The sequence below is a fragment of the Alosa alosa genome, chromosome 10 (assembly GCF_017589495.1).
Source record: "Alosa alosa isolate M-15738 ecotype Scorff River chromosome 10, AALO_Geno_1.1, whole genome shotgun sequence".
Classification (NCBI taxonomy): Eukaryota; Metazoa; Chordata; class Actinopteri; order Clupeiformes; family Clupeidae; genus Alosa; species Alosa alosa.
Window position 1 is genome coordinate 7,601,381 of NC_063198.1, and position 20,246 is coordinate 7,621,626.

Below are 20,246 nucleotides of genomic sequence, written 5' to 3' on the forward strand. Positions count from 1 at the left end.
CCAAACTCTTTGCCGTTCACTCCACATCTGAGCAGCAACTAAGTTAAAACCGCTCTCTGAGGAGCAACTTTCCAAGTAGGTTATTCACACAGAGAACCACTGAAGATTTGAGTGTGAGCATCAGCATTCACTTGATACATTTGGAGGAGCTGGATACCACCTCTGACTCTCACTGGACTCGTTCTAACGGAGTTTTGCGCGTGGACGACGTCTTGTTACCTGTCCCATTCATCAGAGCGCAGTTCTGTTCTCTGCAGCGTGCCCAGGTGAGTTAGTGAACTCCCAGGTGTATACAGGTGCGGGACATCAATTGTTTCCAAATGCTGAAGTTCTGCGAAAGTGTCACAAGAAAGTTATGTTAAGCTTTGTTTTTTTGTTTGTTTTATAGCCCTATTATTATGTATAAGGAAATGTTTTTCTTGTTGTCAATGTAAATTACATTTTTATCGCACACTAGCCGATTGTTATACCTTAGCCAGAGAAGAGTTTTTGAAGCCTTTGATGATACAGTCTCAGTTTAATAAGTTGGTCTGAAAAAAAAATGTTATTAAGCGCACTAAGCTAATGTTATCCTTGTCTATCCTGCTACCAATATTTCAAAAGCTTATTTTACTGCTTTCACAACATATTTATTGTGCTAATTGGGGGCATAAAACAATAGGTCAGCTATTCTAGTTATGGGTGTTTGTTCAACTCCGGGCCTGCGAACTTTTAGAAAATGAATTCTGTCTAAATTCTGTCTCATTGAACATTATTGATTGACGCATTAATTTGTCTCATAACAAAGTATGAGAGTAGCCACACTGGCATCACTTGGGAATATTGTTAGGCAGTCAGTTTACGTCCATTTACGTGAAGATGACTCTAGGTTGAGATATAGCCATGGATATAGCCCAATAATGCTTTTCAAAGCATTGTGTGAAAACGAGAGTGGCATTTCCCCAGTTGTATATACAGTGACATGGGCCTATTTTGGTTTTGCAATTAACTACTACTTGTAGTACAAATGTGTAATTGTAGAAAAAACGTTACACAAACGTTGCAGTATGAAGCGGCTACAATGCAGGGCCATATGGGCTTGATTCAGCCTATAATTTAACTCATCAGCAAACATTAATCTCTCCAACATTTAGCGCATGGCGTGAAAACAACGGTTCATTGTGTATTCCACGTTTTCTTCCCGTTCTTGATTCCGTTTCTGTGTTATTGTTTGTTGTTTCTAAGAGAACTCCGTGCTGCTGAGAAGCATTTTTGGGGGGGACATGTGCGGGTGCACAGTGGCAGCCTGGAGTTGTGTGTGTGTGTGTGTGTGGGGGGGGGTAGCAAAGCCCACATCTGCTTTCAATCCATCAGTAAAAAGAAGCATGTTTCCTCATGTCAGAGTGGGAAAGCTGTCATTCACATTTTAACCAGAGACATCTCTATCTCTCTTCCTCCTATCTCTTATTTTCTCTCTATTCATGTCATCACTCACATTTTTAATCAATGCTCCATGTCAAACTGTTTAAATGTTTACACTATGATTCTCCCCATGGAGATGATTGGGGTTGAGCTTATTTGAAAATGTTTAAACAGCTTACCACAGGGATACTGTATGGTGTAAGAGTGCTCTCTATACCTCTTCTAGCGTCTTGCCACAAGCCAGTGCTGTTCATGGTCCCCCCTGGTATTCACAGGTGCTGTCATTCACTGACCCAATGTACAGACTCTCTTCTCACTCTCAGTGTCCCTCTGTTCAGCCAGTAGTGTATATGCAGAGCCACTCACCCCTTCTACTGTCCTTGGTAGAATCTGGAACCCTGTGATCCTGCATCACACTGGCAGGAAAATCCACCTCAAAACGTGTTTTTTTTTTTTTTTTTTTGACGTGTCAGAAGAGCACAAGTTAGAAAATCACCAAATGTCTCTCTCATCTGTCTGCAGTTGAACCTATTCCTGACACAGAGTTTGTGGAGAATAAAGTAAGGGGGGAAAAGGCAAACATCCACCACTTCTCTGAACCAAAAATCTCTTTTACGGCTTCTGTGGTGTGTCTGTGTTCTGGTGTCTCTTGCCATGTGACTACGTCGCACCCTCCAACCCCCCACCTCCTGTGTTTGTTTTCAGAGATTGTCACCTGTTGAGTTCTCACCTATCCACACTCTCTGCAAACACTCTGAAAGATATGACGCAACTAACCACTACTGGCCACACAGGTCGAGAGCGAAGACAGTCGTTGCCTGGCTGGGAGAGTAATTGTGATGGGGCACGTGTTTAAGTGCCTCTTAAGAAGCAAACAAGACCAACACCTGTATTATGTATTAAGTTACCAGCAACAAACTCAGCAAGCTGCACTTCCTGAAAAGTCCCCTTGGCCAGGAATGATAACTGACGGTTTACTGCCTTCTCCCGGCCTCCAGCTTGATGGAGGCATGGAAGTTGCATTACCGTCTATATTCCCAAAGGGGGAGCTCTGCCATTTGGGGCCATCAATTTTAACTTGTCAGCAACATGTGCTCTTTAGTTTCTTAAGGTCTGCAATGGATGAATACAGAAAACATGCTGGTCATGACATACCAGCCACAGGCAAACAATTATTGTCCCACCCACCCACGTACACTGACTATAAATGTGAGCTTTGGTACAAATTATAGGGGCTAGTTACTGGGATGAAATAACAGTGAACTATTCAGAGGAAACCCTTGGTGGTTTTGCCTAGTCTTGCTGACTATGTTCACATATTCCTGAGTTATATTGCAGTTTCTCCCTTACCTTCACCAACTCACCTTCGCCAAACACACAGTTCCTTTGGCTAGCCGTCGAGCTAAGCAGTAGGCCTTTCACTAAAATTGAAACATTAAGTAAACATAGTAAATGGCGCTGCATGGGTTCTTCTCAGTGTTTAATTCTAGAGTGTATATATTGTGGTGACCCGTGGTGAAGGAACCTGGGAGCTGAACTGGTGTGTAGGGGCTGGAGCACACTGGGCTTCTTTGTGGTGGAGGGACACATACGGGCATCGAGCCAGGCTCTGGTTACAGGCTGCTTCAGTTGCTTCCTGAGACAGGCCCCCGAGTTATGTGCCGGGGTCTCCACAGAAGGTTGTAGGGGCCACGGCATCAAGGGGGCCACTGCTTTGAGAGAGAGAGAGAGGCCGATCTGTGCATCTATTTCACCCTGCTGGCTACCGTACTTTCCTTTTTTTCACTCACACATATTCGCTTTTTTAACATGTCAGTGTGGACTGGGCATACTCAGTTCACTGTCATTCTAGCATGTTGTCAGGTTAAAACAAATGTGCTCTGTAAAGTGACACGTATGGGGTTGTATATGCAATACATTACATGTATACATTAAATGAATTTATTGTTATTAAAACCAATACATGGTTTAATTATACTGGGAATTTCACCCCAAGTTCTATAAATTATTGAGTTGAGATCAGAATGGAAAGCCTGAGAGCCTACAGTGCTGTCCAGCTTGGACAGAGCCAGTGACAACATCTTTGGGAGTTTTTCAACTCTTACTCACTGAGAGAGAGAGAGAGAGAGAGAGAGAGAGAGAGAGAGAGAGAGAGAGAGAGAGAGAGAGAGAGAGAGAGAGAGAGAGAGAGAGAGAGAGAGAGAGAGAGAGAGAGAGAGAGAGGGAGATAAACTGTCGCAGTCTGACCAAAAGGAGAGAACAGCCTTTTGTTATGGCTGTTAGATCTGACAAGAGGTCTTTATGGAAACACTTCCCAGACATTGTTATTTTCCAGCAATTACCTCACGTAGTGTTTGAACTCTTTTGCCTGCGGTCATATGAGGGCTTCAGGAGCAGTTTATTCCCGCTCCGTGGGCGTCTGACAGGAATGGCTTCTGTGCAGCCTAAGCCATCTGTTTGGCGTCGGACGTTTTTTTTATGGAAGGGCTGGCTAAGGAATGTGCCGGTGCTTTAAGTGCACATTGTGACCTGGAGCTCTTTTTTCCCCCGCGTAGGGCGGTTTGAATCCAGCACAAGACTTCAGCATCCGAACCCAGAGGTCTGAACATGAGAGCCCCGTTGATCTTGGCGACTGTGCTCTTCACCCTGGCAGTGGTGTCAGAGGCCAGACCAAAAAAAGCAGGTCAGCCAGACACAACCACACCACACCACACCACACCACACACTAATGCTTCCACCAGGAGCCATAAACAGATTAACGCTATTGGATATCATTAGATCATATGAAAATAATCCAATATCAATGAAACTGTAGTGTACTATGAAACACACATGATACAATGACAACTGCTCTCAGTATTTTAGCATCTTAAAATACCTTATTGTGACTAATACATTTTATTTGTCTGGGATCCAAGCCACAAATTGTCATCTTATCCTTCTGAGCTTATTCATTCCCCCATTGAGTAATGTCTCATGCATAAACCCTCTCACATCTACAGCCGCTAAGGAGAAGTGCAAGTCTGGGCCAGTGGATCTCGTCTTCATCATTGATAGCTCGCGCAGTGTGCGCCCCCACGAGTTCGAGACCATGCGCAAGTTCATGATCGACATCATCCACGAGATGGACATCGGGGCGGCCGCCACACGCGTGGGAGTGGTGCAGTACTCCAGCCAGGTTCAGAACGTCTTCTCGCTGAAGACACACACCCGCCTCCCGGGCATGGTGAAGGCCATCAACGAGATCATCCCGCTGGCGCAGGGCACCATGACTGGCCTGGCCATCCGCTACGCCATGAACGTGGCCTTCTCCGCTGAGGAGGGCGCCCGGCCCGATGTTCCCCACGTGGCCGTCATCGTGACCGACGGGCGTCCTCAGGACCGCGTGGCGGAGGTGGCCGCAGCCGCCCGAGAGTCGGGTATTGAGATTTATGCCGTGGGCGTGGCAAGGGCTGACATGACCTCCCTGCGAGCTATGGCTTCTCCTCCATTTGAGGACCACGTCTTCCTGGTTGAGAGCTTCGACCTCATCCATCAGTTTGGCCTGCAGTTCCAAGACAAACTTTGTGGTAAGAGTGCATTTTCATCCCCTTCCAGTGTCCAGAGATGAACTGACATTGTCCTGTACTATTAGCAGTTTGTGTTGCATGTGACTGCAATATGACTGTAGATGCAAAACAACTCGACATTGTTCAACCTTCATTGTCACAGAAACACTGTTCACAGAAAAGCATTTCAAATGGGATATAAAATGTGTTTATATATGTCAAGGAATGGATCTGTGCTTGGACTCTGACCGTGGCTGTGAGCAGATCTGTGAGAGTTCACCAGGCTCCTACCATTGTCTGTGCATGCCAGGCTACACACTGAATGAGGATGGCAAGACCTGTACACGTAAGTCACCTTGCATTATGGGAAATCCATGACAGTCAAATAGGACTTAGCGGTCTATGTCACATGATTGTCAAAAATATTTAAAAAATGGTCAGAACTTTCACCCACCCACAAGTGATATTGTGTCCAATGAACTGCAACTCAAAACACATCTGCATTGTGTTTCAGCAATTGACCTTTGTGCTGAGGGGAAACACGACTGTGAGCAGATCTGCAACCCCACGACTGGTGAATTCACATGCTCCTGCAACCCTGGATACACTCTGAACAAGGACGAGAAGACGTGCACAAGTTAGTGATGGCAACTAAAGGGAACGACTCATCTTAATATCACCAATTCTACCTAGAAGACACACACACACACACATACACACTGTACACCAGTGTACACATGGGTACCTTAAACCCATGGTCAGGCTTTTAGCTTGCTAACTAGCTAACATAATGGCAATAACAGTAATGGCTGCATTAATGGCATCAGGCATGCCAGATGTCTCATATTATTTTGTTATAAATATGTGCATGTTTGCTCAATAATATTGAAACTTGTCCACAGGCTCCACTGTGCCAGTTTGGTAGGGTCAGTTATATAAAACAACAAGGGCTCTAGCTCTATTAGAAATTCACATATCCGTGTAAAAAAGTTAACAGCCCCCCCACCCCCACAATTTCACTTTGTTTTGACCTGAAACTGCTTTATTCTTGGACATCACTGGTCTGTAGAAGTTATAAATCTGCAGACACCTTGCTGGACACCTGTTTTGGCACCTGAAATATACCAGTTATCTATACATTTCATTCACTAAACCCTCCAGACATTTGCATTGTGTTCCAGTGATTGACCTTTGTGCTGAGGGCAAACATGATTGTGAGCAGATCTGCAACCCCACGCCTGGTGAATTCACATGTGCCTGCGACAAAGGGTTCACCCTGAATGAGGATGACAAGACTTGCACAAGTTAGTGATGATGTGGCCAAAAAAAAGTGAATTTCCCACTGACTGAACTAGAGGTGGCACAGGATTAGTTTTTTGGGGTTGGCTCTGGGCTGGTGGTGGTTCTTGGTAGATCTGAGGGGTATAGCTGAAGGAGAAAGGGTTTAGGTTGCATCTGAGTTCAAGGCCAACTTCCCAATACTGTTTCAGGTATTTTAGATCTTTCTAAGAATAATTTATATCTATAACTGGATGTGTTTAATGCAAAGAGAATAGTCCAAATTGATAGAGAACCACTCGCACGATAGTGACATATACAAGGGAACCTAATTGCATGACATTTAACAATATTTTCACAATAAACATACATGATCTATATTATTTTATCTGCCCTGGGAACATATTGACCTCTATTGGCATTTTAAATACAAACTCATTTCTACATTTCACTCACTATACACTTGAGACATTTGCATTATGTTCCAGTGATTGACCTTTGTGCTGAGGGCAAACATGATTGTGAGCAGATCTGCAACCCCACGCCTGGTGAATTCACATGTGCCTGCAACAAAGGGTTCACCCTAAATGAGGACGACAAGACTTGCACAAGTTAGTGATGGATGGGCACTAGGGAATTAGTGATTTTGTTTGATGACTTGTCCTCCAATGAAGCCATTGCTACCTTGGACAAATGTACAGGCTTTTAGCTTGCTAGTTGACTAACTAGCTAAGAAACTAGATGCAACAACTGTAATGGCTGCATAATTGGCAGACAGCTTGCCAGAAATCTAATATTTCATTTGATAGAATGCATGTTTTGCTAATGTTTTTTACATGTCCAAAAAGTTTGTAGGTTCAATCAATTGGGCAACTCAAAATTGGCTAATCAGTCCAAAGACTAGTTTCTGAGCGTGAACACAGACTTAAGTAGGTTGTCACACTTCAAATACATAAATTCCCCAACAAATTCATGCACCTCACACTTTTAGACATTTGCATTGTGTTCCAGTGATTGACCTTTGTGCTGAGGGCAAACATGATTGTGAGCAGATCTGCAACCCCACGCCTGGTGAATTCACATGTGCCTGCAACAAAGGGTTCACCCTGAATGAGGACGACAAGACTTGTACAAGTTAGTGATGATAGGGCCTAAAAGAGTTTTCTGATGTTTATCACTAGTAACTCATTCTTTAAACACACACACTGTCCACAAAATGGGAAATGGCTACTTTCAACACAAATCTGGGCATTTAGCTTGCTAATTAGCTAACAAGTGGCATGCAATAACTAATGACTGCATTATTGGCCTTAGACATATCTCAATTTGTTATTTCTGTGGAAAACAATTGTATGTTTTACCAAAATATTTTGAACACAGGTTTGAACAACAGTTGCTCAGGTTCTGTTTAGTAATGTCAACAAAGAATATGGACACCTCTTTTGACCGGCAAAACAATCTGTAATATATTTTTCCAGTGTAAGAACCAGATTGATATGCCTAGCCACTTTGAATCTAAAATATATCCAGACATTTCATTCACTATACACGTCAGACATTTGCATTATGTTCCAGTGATTGACCTTTGTGCTGAGGGCAAACATGATTGTGAGCAGATCTGCAACCCCACGCCTGGTGAATTCACATGTGCCTGCAACAAAGGGTTCACCCTGAATGAGGACGACAAGACTTGCACAAGTTAGTGATGGCAGGGCACTATAGAATAACTGATGTTTTTCACCAGCCATTACCCCTTGCCACACTCAAAACACACACACACACACACACACACACATCACCTTTCATTGAGGACATAGATGCATTGGAAACATGTTTGGCCTTTTAGCTTGCTAAATAGATCACAACTAATAAGTGTAGTGGCTTCATTAATGACATTAAGCATGCTAGAAATTGCAAATTCAGTTCACTTGAAAAATATGCAAGTTTTATGTTTATTTTAAGCTTTTCTCGCAGCTGCAAACCTTCAGTCAGGCAATGTCATATCACCAAAGAATAGGACTTACTCAATCAGGCTAAAACCTATTGACTGGGTGGAGAGACCCTAAAAGCATACAGGCTGCTAAACCCCCCTAATTTCATTCACTATACACGTCAGACATTTGCATTGTGTTCCAGTGATTGACCTTTGTGCTGAGGGCAAACATGATTGTGAGCAGATCTGCTACCCCACGCCTGGTGAATTCACATGTGCCTGCAACTTTGGATTCACCCTAAATGAGGACGACAAGACTTGCACAAGTTAGTGGTGATGAGGCAAAAGAAAACAATTCATGTTATTCATCAACTATACCTCAGAACACTCCAGGAACATACCAGTAGTCTAGTGCACTGTCGACACATAGTCTCAACCAGTAAAAACAATGACTACCCAAAACACATAGGCTTTTGGCTTGCTAGCTAACTAGATAATGCATCAAATGGCTGTGCAACTGACATAAATTAATCTTTGTTCCCTTGTTGACATACATATCAATGATCTACTGATACTTTTTAAATATTTCAAATGGTGCAGACTAATACAGTCTCCACCAAAATTGGCATGTTAATTTAAACCTAGCTGTAGTTGGTGTTCATCAATTATTTTGGATTTAATCATAATTCTCACTTTCAGACACAGATTTATTCTGAATTTACTGATGAGTGCTGGCCGTTCAGATCTGTGATACATCCAGGCATTTAATTCATTTTACACTTCAGACATTTGCATTGTGTTCCAGTGATTGACCTTTGTGCTGAGGGCAAACATGATTGTGAGCAGATCTGCAACCCCACGCCTGGTGAATTCACATGTGCCTGCGACAAAGGGTTCACCCTGAATGAGGACGACAAGACTTGCACAAGTTAGTGATGCCAGGGCAAGAGAATAACTGATGTTTTTCACCAACAACTCTATGTTATCTTAACCATTGTCTCTGGGGGGAATTCTCCCATTCGCGTGTAAATCGCACATAAGCCTTTTTTTAAGCACTTCAGTTACGCACCTCTGTGTTACGGGTATTCTCCAATTCCCGCTTCTGTCACGCCCACAGCGCGCAAACTCAAAATCAAGGCGGCCTTATGAAAGAGGCGTGATTTATTTAAAATAGAACCAGACTGATCCACTACCTCGTTAATTTAGGTTGATTTGAAAACGTGGAACGTGGACTTTCTCATTGACCTTTGGAATGCCATTTAAATCCAGAAAGAACACAAACCTGTCTTTGATTTTGAAAACGTAAGCACGGTGAACTGAATAGCGAAGGCCTACAGTAAAATGGTGTCATCACATAGCCTAACAAAAAATTGACTTCACGAAATTTCACTTTTGCTTTCAGGTTTGTTTATAAAGAGTCAAGACGTGCTTGAGGTGTGTAGATCCATAATTTAAAAACTCACTGTTGAGAAAGAAAGTTTCAATGGCAGCTGCTTCTCATAATATCAATTAATATATACTAACCAAGCTGTAGACTGACACCTGCAGTTTTGAATACAGTAGAGAGACTGGCATAACAATACCAACCTACAAACGAATCAAGAGACAGGCGAATATAAACGCTGCTCGACAATAGTGCAGACGTCTGTAGCCTACTGTATCGGTCAAATTGGAAAGAAATGGACAGATTCGAACAAAGCAGGCTCTGGGATTATGACTTCACGTCAAGTTAAAACTGACTGAAGATGCACAGTCGGTAAGCTCCAATATCCAAAGTGGATGATTATAACAGGGTTTTCACTATTTAACAATGTAGCATCATGGAGAAGGTAATGTCGGGAAATATGCCACCGTGTGACACTATAATGGGGGAAAACATGAAGCTGTATGTATCAGCATATTAAGCACCAAATTTGATACTGTAATGTTAATTTGTAACCTTCTGTGTAACCTACATGTATTTAGAACTAGGCCTACTGCCGACATCGAGCAATATGCTGTTTCACCTTGTAGTGGCGCTCAACCTTAACACAGCCCTCCGGAGTGCGTAGCTGGAAAGGTGCTTAAGCCATGGCAGAATGCGCGCAAGAGTTATATAGCCTACATAAGAAACGCTCAAATTTTGGGGTTGCTCCTCTCAAAACGCGTAACTCCCTTTATTGCACGTAAATGACAGATTTAAGCGAAGGGCAGAATTTGCGCAGAGTGAAATGCACGTACGTAGTTACGAGCTTTTTTTTTACTTACGCACCCTTACACACATAGGAGAATTCCCCCCTCTGTGCATAGCTAGAAACAAATACACACACTGACATTGTCCATCAATGAAGGCATTGCAACCTTGGAACAAATGATCAGGCTTTTAGCTTGCTAGCTGACTAACTAGCTAAGATAGTACATACAATAACTGTAATGGCTGCATAACTGGTATCTAGCATGTCAGAAATCTATTATTTAATTTAATAAAATGCATGTTTTGCCAATGTTTCTAACATGTCCACAAGTTAGTAGGTTCATCCAGTTGGACAACTCAAAATTGGCTAATCAGTCTGAAGTAGATGGTCACACTTCAAAATTCATGCAGTGCACACTTTAGACATTTGCATTATGTTTCAGTGATTGACCTTTGTGCTGAGGGCAAACATGATTGTGAGCAGATCTGCAACCCCACGCCTGGTGAATTCACATGTGCCTGCAACAAAGGGTTTACCCTGAACGAGGACGACAAGACATGCACAAGTTAGTGATGTCAGGGGACTAGAGAATTATTGATGTTGTTTGATGACTTGTTAGTGGCAAGTTTAGCATTTAGCATGCCCCCCACACCCACACACTATCCATCAATGAAGACATAGCTATCTTAGAAAAAATGTTAAGGCTTCTAGCTTGCTAGCTTTCTAACTAGCTGCTACGAAATCATTGCAATAACTGTATAATATAGTTGCATATTTAGCAACAGGCATGGCAGACATTTGACTTTCTTGATAAACATGCATGTTTTGCCTGTATACTGTATACCATCATTTCCCAAATCTTCTAAGGTCCAGCAGGTATTATCTAGCCTGATTTCAGTTGGGTCTGGTAACGCTCCATTGGGGAATGTTTCCAATCATAGCATCCTAACTTTGAAATCATTGGTCCAGCCTAACCAATTGCATTGATCAGGGATTCTTAATGTTACCTCCTACTTCGTCACTAACCTTTGCAAACTGATAGTGCCTAATAAACACCATCGGCAACAAGGAAACAATGTACAGTATTTACTTTTGCTGTATAAATGTACACATTCGTTCAGCTCCAATTCTTTGAAGTTTGCTGGCGTTGCTACGCTACTACAGTTGCTTTGCTTCATATAGCTCTACTGCTGCAACTTTCCATTTCTAAATTTGTGATGTCATCCCCTCTGGCAAACTGATTGGTTCCCCATCCTGGTGGCTGACGGAAACGTTGATAAGATAAGCGTTTCCAGACTGATATCTCAGTGAGAAAATGAGCTGAGATACCAACAAGCGAAGCCAGGCTAGGCAATATCACCAATGAATAGCAACTTGTCTTTGCAAAAAAGTCTATCATTCCTGGGTGTACAGGTGTATTGGCACTTCAAACACAAAAATGACCCCAAACAATCCATGCACCTCACACTTGAGACATCTGCATTATGTTCCAGTGATTGACCTTTGTGCTGAGGGCAAACATGATTGTGAGCAGATCTGCTACCCCACGCCTGGTGAATTCACATGTGCCTGCGACTTTGGATTCACCCTAAATGAGGACGAAAAGACTTGCACAAGTTAGTGGTGATGAGGCAAAAGAAAACAATTCATGTTATTCATCAACTATACCTCAGAACACTCCAGGAACATACCAGTAGTCTAGTGCACTGTAGACACATAGTCTCAACCAGTAAAAACAATGGCCACCCAAGACACATGTTTAGGTTTTTCGCTTGCTAACTAACTAGATAATGCATAAAGTAATCTTTGTGTTCCCTTGACAAACATATCATTGATCTACTGATACCTTTTAAATATTCCTCAATGTGTCAAATGGTGGGGATAAATATGGCTAATACAGTCACCACAAAAATTAGCATATCAATTTAAAAACTAACTGTAGTTGGTGTTCACCAATTATTGTGGATTTAATCCTAATTCTCACTTTCAGACACAGACTTAATCTGACTTTACTGATAAGTGCTGGCCCTTCAGATCTGTGATACATCCAGGCATTTCATTCACTATACACGTCAGATATTTGCAATATGTTCCAGTGATTGACCTTTGTGCTGAGGGCAAACATGATTGTGAGCAGATCTGCAACCCCACGCCTGGTGAATTCACATGTGCCTGCAACAAAGGGTTCACCCTGAATGAGGACGACAAGACTTGCACAAGTTAGTGATGAAAGGGCTCTAAAGAATACATTATGCAACTTACTCATACACACACAAAGTCCACCAGCAAAGACATTGGTACCTTTGAAGATATGATCGACATTTAGCTTGCTAACTAGCTATGCCGCATGGCATGCAAAAATAGTCACGACATGCAAAACAGTGATGGCTGTGTAAGTAACTCTAGGCATGGCCGAAGTCTTACAGTTTAATTACTTCACAAACATGTGCATGTTTTATTGATATTTTTTAACTTGTCCTACAGCTTCACTAATTCAGTCTAGTAATTTCAGTAGCAACAAAGAACACAGGCTGTCTTTCTATTAGGAGCGGTCACATTGGTCTGATAGTTGCATTGCATTATAATTCAGTTCCACAACAACTTGACAAGACTGGTCTTTCATTGTTTGTTTTTATCCACAACACTGTTGACAATGCACTGCACACTTTTAGACATCTACATTATGTTCCAGTGATTGACCTTTGTGCTGAGGGCAAACATGATTGTGAGCAGATCTGCAACCCCACGCCTGGTGAATTCACATGTGCCTGCAACAAAGGGTTCACCCTAAATGAGGACGAGAAGACTTGCACAAGTTAGTGATGTCAGGGCTCTAGAGAATAAATTATACAACTCACTCTTACAAAACACCAAGTCCACCAGCAAAGACATAGCTACCTTTAGAGACATGATCAACGTTTAGCTTGCTAACTAGCTATGCAGCATGACATGCAAAAACAGTCACAGGAGATGCCAAATCAGTGATGGCTGTGTAAATAGCACTAGGCATGGCAGAAGTCTTACAGTCTAATTACCTGACAAATATGTGCATGTTTTATTGATATTTGTTTAACTTGTCCTACAGCTTCACTAATTCAGTCTAGTAATTTTGTTAGCACCAAAGAACACAGGCTGTATTTCGATGTGGAGTTGCCACATTGGTCTGATAGATGCCTTGGATTATAATTTGATTCCACGATAGCTTCACAGGACTGGTCTTTTATTGTTTGTTTTTATCCACAACACTGCACACTTTAGACATTTGCATTGTGTTCCAGTGATTGACCTTTGTGCTGAGGGCAAACATGATTGTGAGCAGATCTGCAACCCCACGCCTGGTGAATTCACATGTGCCTGCAACAAAGGGTACAACCTGAATAAGGACGAGAAGACCTGCACAAGTTAGTGACAATCACAAGAAACAAGTTCCTGCTTTTACAGTTTTTCTCAGTCACTTTGGTGCTTTTCTCACATCACTATTAACAGTTGCCCAGCATTTCTCAAAACAAGCACAGTGCATTTCTCAAAACAATTAGTGCCAACTGCAAAACCTAACCTGCAAAAGCATGTTACTTTCTCAAAATGGAGAGTCCATTCCCCAAAAGCAAGTATTCATGTCAATGAAACTGCCAGTCTCATCAAAATGAGAAGTCTTGACACCATCGTTTATGAACAAGATAGTCAAATGGCTTTGTCATGTTTTTCATAGTTTTCCAATGCAAAAAAAGGTCTGAACATGCTCAAGACAGCACTATACAGTACTTGTACAGCCATAAAGTTACACATTGCTGTAGGTAGAGGAGTAAGTGAGTACAAGACACTGAATATGTACGTTTCACATTTTTACTGTATATGCTCTTTGCAATTCTACAACATTGTAACAGAATTTGATAACTAGTTCAACAATTTTGTATGTAATGACTCAAGCAATGAAATGAAGACTATTAGTTTGATTCGGAACAACTATTCAGCATCCATAAGTATAGTTAATTTTGACTGACAAGACATAAGCAAATGATAATGTTATAAAACAGCAGAAAATTGTATGAAAGCAACTGATACATGTCCAAAAGCATTTGCAATTTGTTCATAGGAAGGAGAAATTGCTACTTTGATGTGCACAAATGACTAAATGTTGTGGAGGTTGAACTAATAGTAATGAGAATTTTCATTCTGATCTGAGAAAAGCACCAAATCGACTGAGAAAAACTAACTTCAGAAGCTAAAACATTCCATGTGTCCATTACATATCTAGAACACATGCTTAGCCTCATTAGCATGCTAACTCTCCTAACAGATAATGTACAATAACAGAGCACTGGCTGGCTAATTTGACATATTCAAAGCCACCTGACAAGGTTATGTTAAAAAAAGAACACACAGCGTACACGTATCAGACCTTGGTGACCTTGATGTGTACTCCAGATCGAAGGCTATGTTTCCGGTTATGCTGTGTCACTGATCAGTAACTTCTCAGCTGTGTTTCTCTCCCCAGTGATCAACTACTGCTCATTTGGAAATCACAGTTGTCAACATGAGTGTGTCAGTGTGCTCAACGGTTATTTCTGCCGCTGCAATGAAGGATACACTCTGCAGGAGGATGGCAAGACCTGCATCCGTAAGTATAAGCTTCTGGTTAAAACCCAGACAAAGGCTGACAGGCCGAAATGTTGGGATAAAAATAAAAGGAAAAAGAGATGGAGTGTGCGGTGACCAAGTTGTTCTTAGAACCCAGGTATCTACATATTTGTCATTGGTGTATCATTTGTCATTGGCTTGCAAAAAGTCTATTGTTACTAGCCAGCCAGTTTTTTGTCTTATTTTTGGCTGTTGTAATATGTAATTATTATTTTATGAGAACATAACAGCAGACACAAACAAACACTTACTGTGTAAACAAATGAGTCTCAAACAGCTGCAACTAGCAAAGATAAATAAGATAATTGTGTATGGAGGTCAATTTTGCTGTGAGACAAGTATCACATATTGTAGAGACCTAATGGACCATTTTTTACTGTAGGTGTGTTTCAAGTAGAGGAGGAAAAAAAGCAGACAATGGAAGTGTTTTGTTTTAAAGCCTATTCTGTGTGTTCCAAACCAGAAGTGTTTCCAAAAAAAAAATCTTGCTCAGCCCAGAATAACAGTCAACACCGCCCTTGGTGATTGAATATGCTGGGAATGTTAAAAATCAACAAAACTTTGGTGGACTCATCTGAGGTGTTCTGGTGTGATGGTCTTTCCAGACCATCTCACTGGACAACTTTGCTGCCAAGAATAACAAGTGAAGCGTTGTTCATTTATCACTACATCAATGGAGAATTTCTGGTTGCTTTTAAGAACCTGGTGACATTCTGTTCCAACTAGAGTTAGAGTTACACTTTTTTTCTACATGTTTAGGCATTTGCTATGCAACAATCTCTTAACACTTGTCTTAAGAATGGTTTAATTGAGAGGTGTATGGCCACGTTGCTCTATGACATTTTGCTCCTTAGGCAACACAGGTGTAAGTGTAAAGCATTAATTAGATTTAACTGTTCTTCTCTGGTATGTATCCTGATATGTATCCTGATTTTACAGTGGACTGAGTAGGCTGTTATACAGTATAACCATCTACACCTCTCTCAACATGTGCACCGTCTGTTTTGTCCATCAGCTGATAACCTGTGTAACACAGTGGAGCATGGCTGTGAGTTCCAGTGCGTCAGCACACCAGGGTCCTACTTCTGCATCTGCCCTGAGGGCCAGCTTCTGCAAGACGATGGCAAGACCTGTGGAAGTATGCCTCCTTATACCATACTGTACACCTACAGAAGTCTGTAGGAAACACTTGTAATCAGTGAAATATTTGCAGTGCAATTAGTCCTATTTACGAATAGTCAGAATATGCAGTTTCCTTATAATGTGAGTTTAGATACAGTGAGGAATGTACAGGCATAATGTACATAACACTGGGCTGCAGGAAGTGATGGCAAACATATCGAAAAATTCCAGCTACAAGAAAATATACTGCTCAAAAAAATTAAGGGAATACTTCAATCATACACTGGATCAGTACTCTGACACTGTTTGGTTCTGAGCACAAATAAAACTTTTGAGGCGAGTGTTTTATTTAGCAAGAACTGTCAGACATTCTGTGAATGTAGTTTGAGAATGGAGATAAGGGTGGAAGGTTTAAAAAATGTGTTTTAACAATTGTGGAAAACTGTAAGTGTTCCCTTAATTATTTGAGCAGTTTAGATTAATATACAAACATGAACCATTAGCAATCCAGGAAGACTTGCAGATATTATGTTCTTATATTGATAAATGTTATTGTAGGTTTTGAAATCAATCCTTGTAGGATCATGAACACCATTTTTTGTGTGATAATTTGGTGAAAAACAGGCCCACAAACATTGTGTCAGATTAACCGAGTTCAGTATGATGTTGCATTCAGCCTGCAGGTCGGCCATCATTGACTTGGTGCTCCTGATCGATGGGTCTAAGAGCGTACGGCCGCAGAACTTCGAACTGGTGAAGAAGTTTGTCAACCAGGTGGTGGACTCTCTGGATGTGTCGGTGCGTGGCACACGGATCGGCCTGGTGCAGTATTCCAGCCGCGTGCGCACAGAGTTCCCCCTCAACATGTACCAGACGGCTGACGAGATCAAGACTGCAGTCATGAATGTCCAGTACATGGAGAAGGGCACCATGACGGGCCTGGCTCTCAAGCACATGGTGGAGAACAGCTTCTCGGAGGCAGAGGGAGCTCGTGATGCCAGCAGGATCCCTCGCGTCGGACTGGTCTTCACTGACGGACGCTCTCAGGATGACATCACAGAGTGGGCTAAGAAAGCCAAGGACGCAGGTAGGCAGTCAGTAAAGGCCCATCTGTGATTATTTCACTGTCTTTTGTAATTCAATGTATTTAATAAAAGCTGTTAAGACTACAGTTTGGAAAGGGTTTTTTTTCATAGTCTTGTTGTGTATTTCATTAAATCACATTCAGTATTTTATTTCTAACATACATATGTATATGCTTGTTGTTCCTTAGGTATTACCATGTATGCTGTGGGTGTTGGGAAAGCTGTGGAGGATGAGCTCCGTGAGATCGCCTCAGACCCAGTAGACAAGCACTTCTTCTACAGTGCTGACTTCACTGCCATCAATCAGATCGCAGAGAATCTTAAACTCAATGTCTGTGCAGGTAAAGCAATCAATTTCTAATCCAAATTTTACTACAGGGTATACAGAAGTACAATATTTACTTAAATACCTAATTATGTTTAAGTAATTCAAGAAAAACATTCAAGCAAGAGTTAGCTCCATATATATATATATATAGGTTAGCTCTCATGTAGTTTGTGTAGCACACATTTATTGCCCTTTAGCACCACCTAGTGTAGGCGTTATCAAGGTAGAGAAAATGCATAGACATAATAGAGAAAATGTACAAGGAGGAAAACAGAAAGTAAATGTAAAAAAGAGTGTAATTTTTGGCATTTATTTGTAATGATTGAAAAAAATGTATTGAAAGAAACACATATGACACTTATACAATAGATAAACACTATTTGCTACTGAAACAATGCATACACGGTAAACCACTATCACAAATTAATTTGTGTGAGGCAAAATATCAACCTGTTTATATAATTATGTCTGACCTTACCGGCCTTTTGCAGAGGAGAGCCAAGGAGAGATTGAAGTGAAGGACCCATGTGCTTGTGAAAGCCTTGTTGAGTTCCAGCAGGCCACCATGGCAGCCCTGGACCAGCTGAACCAGAAACATATCCTTTACCAAATCCATGAGTTCACAAACGTATTACACATTCGTATCCCACTGCCAGTCACGTACATCCACAGCACTGTCATCTCTCCACCACACATACAGAAACAACTAATTTACTTGCTTGTGTTCAAAGGACTCATGGAACTACACATAACTTTGAACTGACTTATACTGACAAAGAGGGACATTAATTTCATTTTGGAAAGTGTTTTGGCAGAATGCTCTGTCTAGACGATTATTTTTTGAGGGGAGCTCTTTGGAGCCGACTTCTGTCGAGCTCTCGTGTCTACTAGTCCACTCTGGGGAAATAGGGTGGTTGTGTTGCTCAGTCTCTTCACAGGAAGCCTGAACGAGAGGCTCAATGAGTCTTTGTGAAGTCACGCGTGACACACCTAATCTTTCAGTGCCCTTCATTCATCAAAGCGGAGAAGGCCTCCTTGTCCAAGTATCTAGAGTCCAGAAACAGATGTGTGCGAGGAGGGTCTCTGGGAGGACAATTTTGCACTGTTTGGCTCTGCCCTGACTGGGTCTGGCTTTGTTTGTTTTTCCTGTAATTGACAGCGTGAGTGAGCACAATGCCAGCCTTGTCTCAGAAGCTACTTCTCTCTGTCCTAACGGAGTTCTTCTGGGGCAAATAAGTTTTGATGCTTAACAGATCCTGAATTGGCTTTCACAATATACACAATGTATCCTTGAGTGGCATACTTCCTTAACCAGACCGCACTTTCTACGATGACTGCCCGATTGGAAGACCTGGAGAACCAGCTTCTGACCAGGAAATAAGAAGGCCTTGTCCACCCCCAGACAATCAGGAAAATAGAAAGAAGGAGCTGGAGTTCCGTCATAGTCACAGACATACCCACTGCACTAAGGAGTCAAACTGTATGACAGACGAAATCAGGTTGATCCCAACGTTAGTTCTGACTCCTGTGTTTAGCAGCAAGCTTTTTTGTTTTTCTGTGATATCACTGTCGCTTTCTTCTTTGTATGTTCCTTGCAGACGTTCAGGAAGTGGGGTTGGGAGTGATTGCCTATGAAGGGCACTTCACAGCGAGGAGTGAAAAAGGTTGTTATGGAGTAGTCTCCCTCAACCATATCCTAAGTACCAGTGCATGTTCCCATGCAGACTTACTAAAACAAAAAGACTGGAAGCTCATTTAAAGCAACAGTATCCATGACCTTTGAACATTATTATTTTTTTTAATCCCCCAGAACATTTACACCCATATTTCATGGCACCCTATTTATACTTGATCAAAGTTACAGTTTATAGTTTTAAAAAGGTTTATTATGTGAAATTGTTCATCGGTGTGAGTCATTTTGTGTGGAGACTAAGACGAGTTTGCATTGTACCGCTCCATGATGTTTCCTCAGCCATTCAAATATGCTGGAGAACATTCCATAGCTTGATCATCACAACAGTACTGTATCAATCTGTATACCAATATTTTTATTGTTTCTTCAAAAAAAACAATCAATTTAGGGCCTTAAAGAAATTAGAACACTAATGCTTCCAGGGACCAACAGAAGTACACACATACACATACAAAACCTAAAGCGTGTGATGTAAAATCAGACAGAATAATATAGAGTATAGGAAATATATGCAGTTGTTCCCTGTATAGACATAAAAATGTATAAGTCATTTTACTCACATGAGCTCTTGGAAATGGAGGCATTACTAAAGAGAGAGAGAGAGAGAGAGAGAGAGAGATAGAGAGAGAGAGAACTAAACCACCTAAATCATGAGGATTGCTAGAACAGAATGTGAAATAGTTTGTGAGTGAGTGTCGAAAATATTAGGAGAGGAAAATGAAGACCACCAGAATGAGCAGCATGCCCAGGTGTCCGTGCAGACCACTCTTTTTTATTAAATAAGGAACACTTTGCCAAAGGAGAAAACTGGCCTGCCTATATTTTTTGAGGCATTGCCATCGTTACGAAGAAGCATTATGTTCTTCTTCTTCTCCTTGTATGAAATGGTCACAGTGTAAAGCAAAAAAAATATCCCTGTTTTTGGTTAATTGTACTTTTGTATATTTTAATATCCATTTTTGTAAGTATGAGGATTCTCTATATTCTTACAACGGATGAAATAAAAATTAAACTTTTAATTATAAGGCCTATGTTGTTTTATTGTG

At 41.5% G+C, this 20,246-nt stretch overlaps 1 protein-coding gene across 7 annotated transcripts; it reads left to right on the forward strand.

Annotated features, from left to right (window-relative positions):
• The first annotated feature begins 26 nt into the window (after positions 1 to 26).
• On the forward strand, positions 27 to 20,219 carry matn4 (matrilin 4). Of its 7 annotated transcripts, XM_048255027.1 has the most exons (22): positions 27 to 266; positions 3,957 to 4,084; positions 4,404 to 4,970; positions 5,173 to 5,295; positions 5,464 to 5,586; positions 6,131 to 6,253; positions 6,716 to 6,838; positions 7,239 to 7,361; positions 7,803 to 7,925; positions 8,364 to 8,486; positions 8,966 to 9,088; positions 10,777 to 10,899; positions 11,828 to 11,950; positions 12,431 to 12,553; positions 13,027 to 13,149; positions 13,613 to 13,735; positions 14,830 to 14,952; positions 15,988 to 16,110; positions 16,771 to 17,181; positions 17,368 to 17,520; positions 17,999 to 18,103; positions 18,830 to 20,219. In XM_048255027.1, the coding sequence occupies exons 2-22, from the start codon at positions 4,009 to 4,011 to the stop codon at positions 18,886 to 18,888; spliced, it is 3,216 nt and encodes a 1,071-aa protein (XP_048110984.1). In that variant the 5' UTR covers positions 27 to 266; positions 3,957 to 4,008; the 3' UTR covers positions 18,889 to 20,219. The 7 variants fall into 7 exon arrangements, with proteins under 7 accessions (XP_048110984.1, XP_048110985.1, XP_048110986.1 ...); XM_048255028.1 differs by lacking the exon at positions 13,613 to 13,735; XM_048255029.1 differs by lacking the exon at positions 11,828 to 11,950.
• Positions 20,220 to 20,246: the final 27 nt, after the last annotated feature.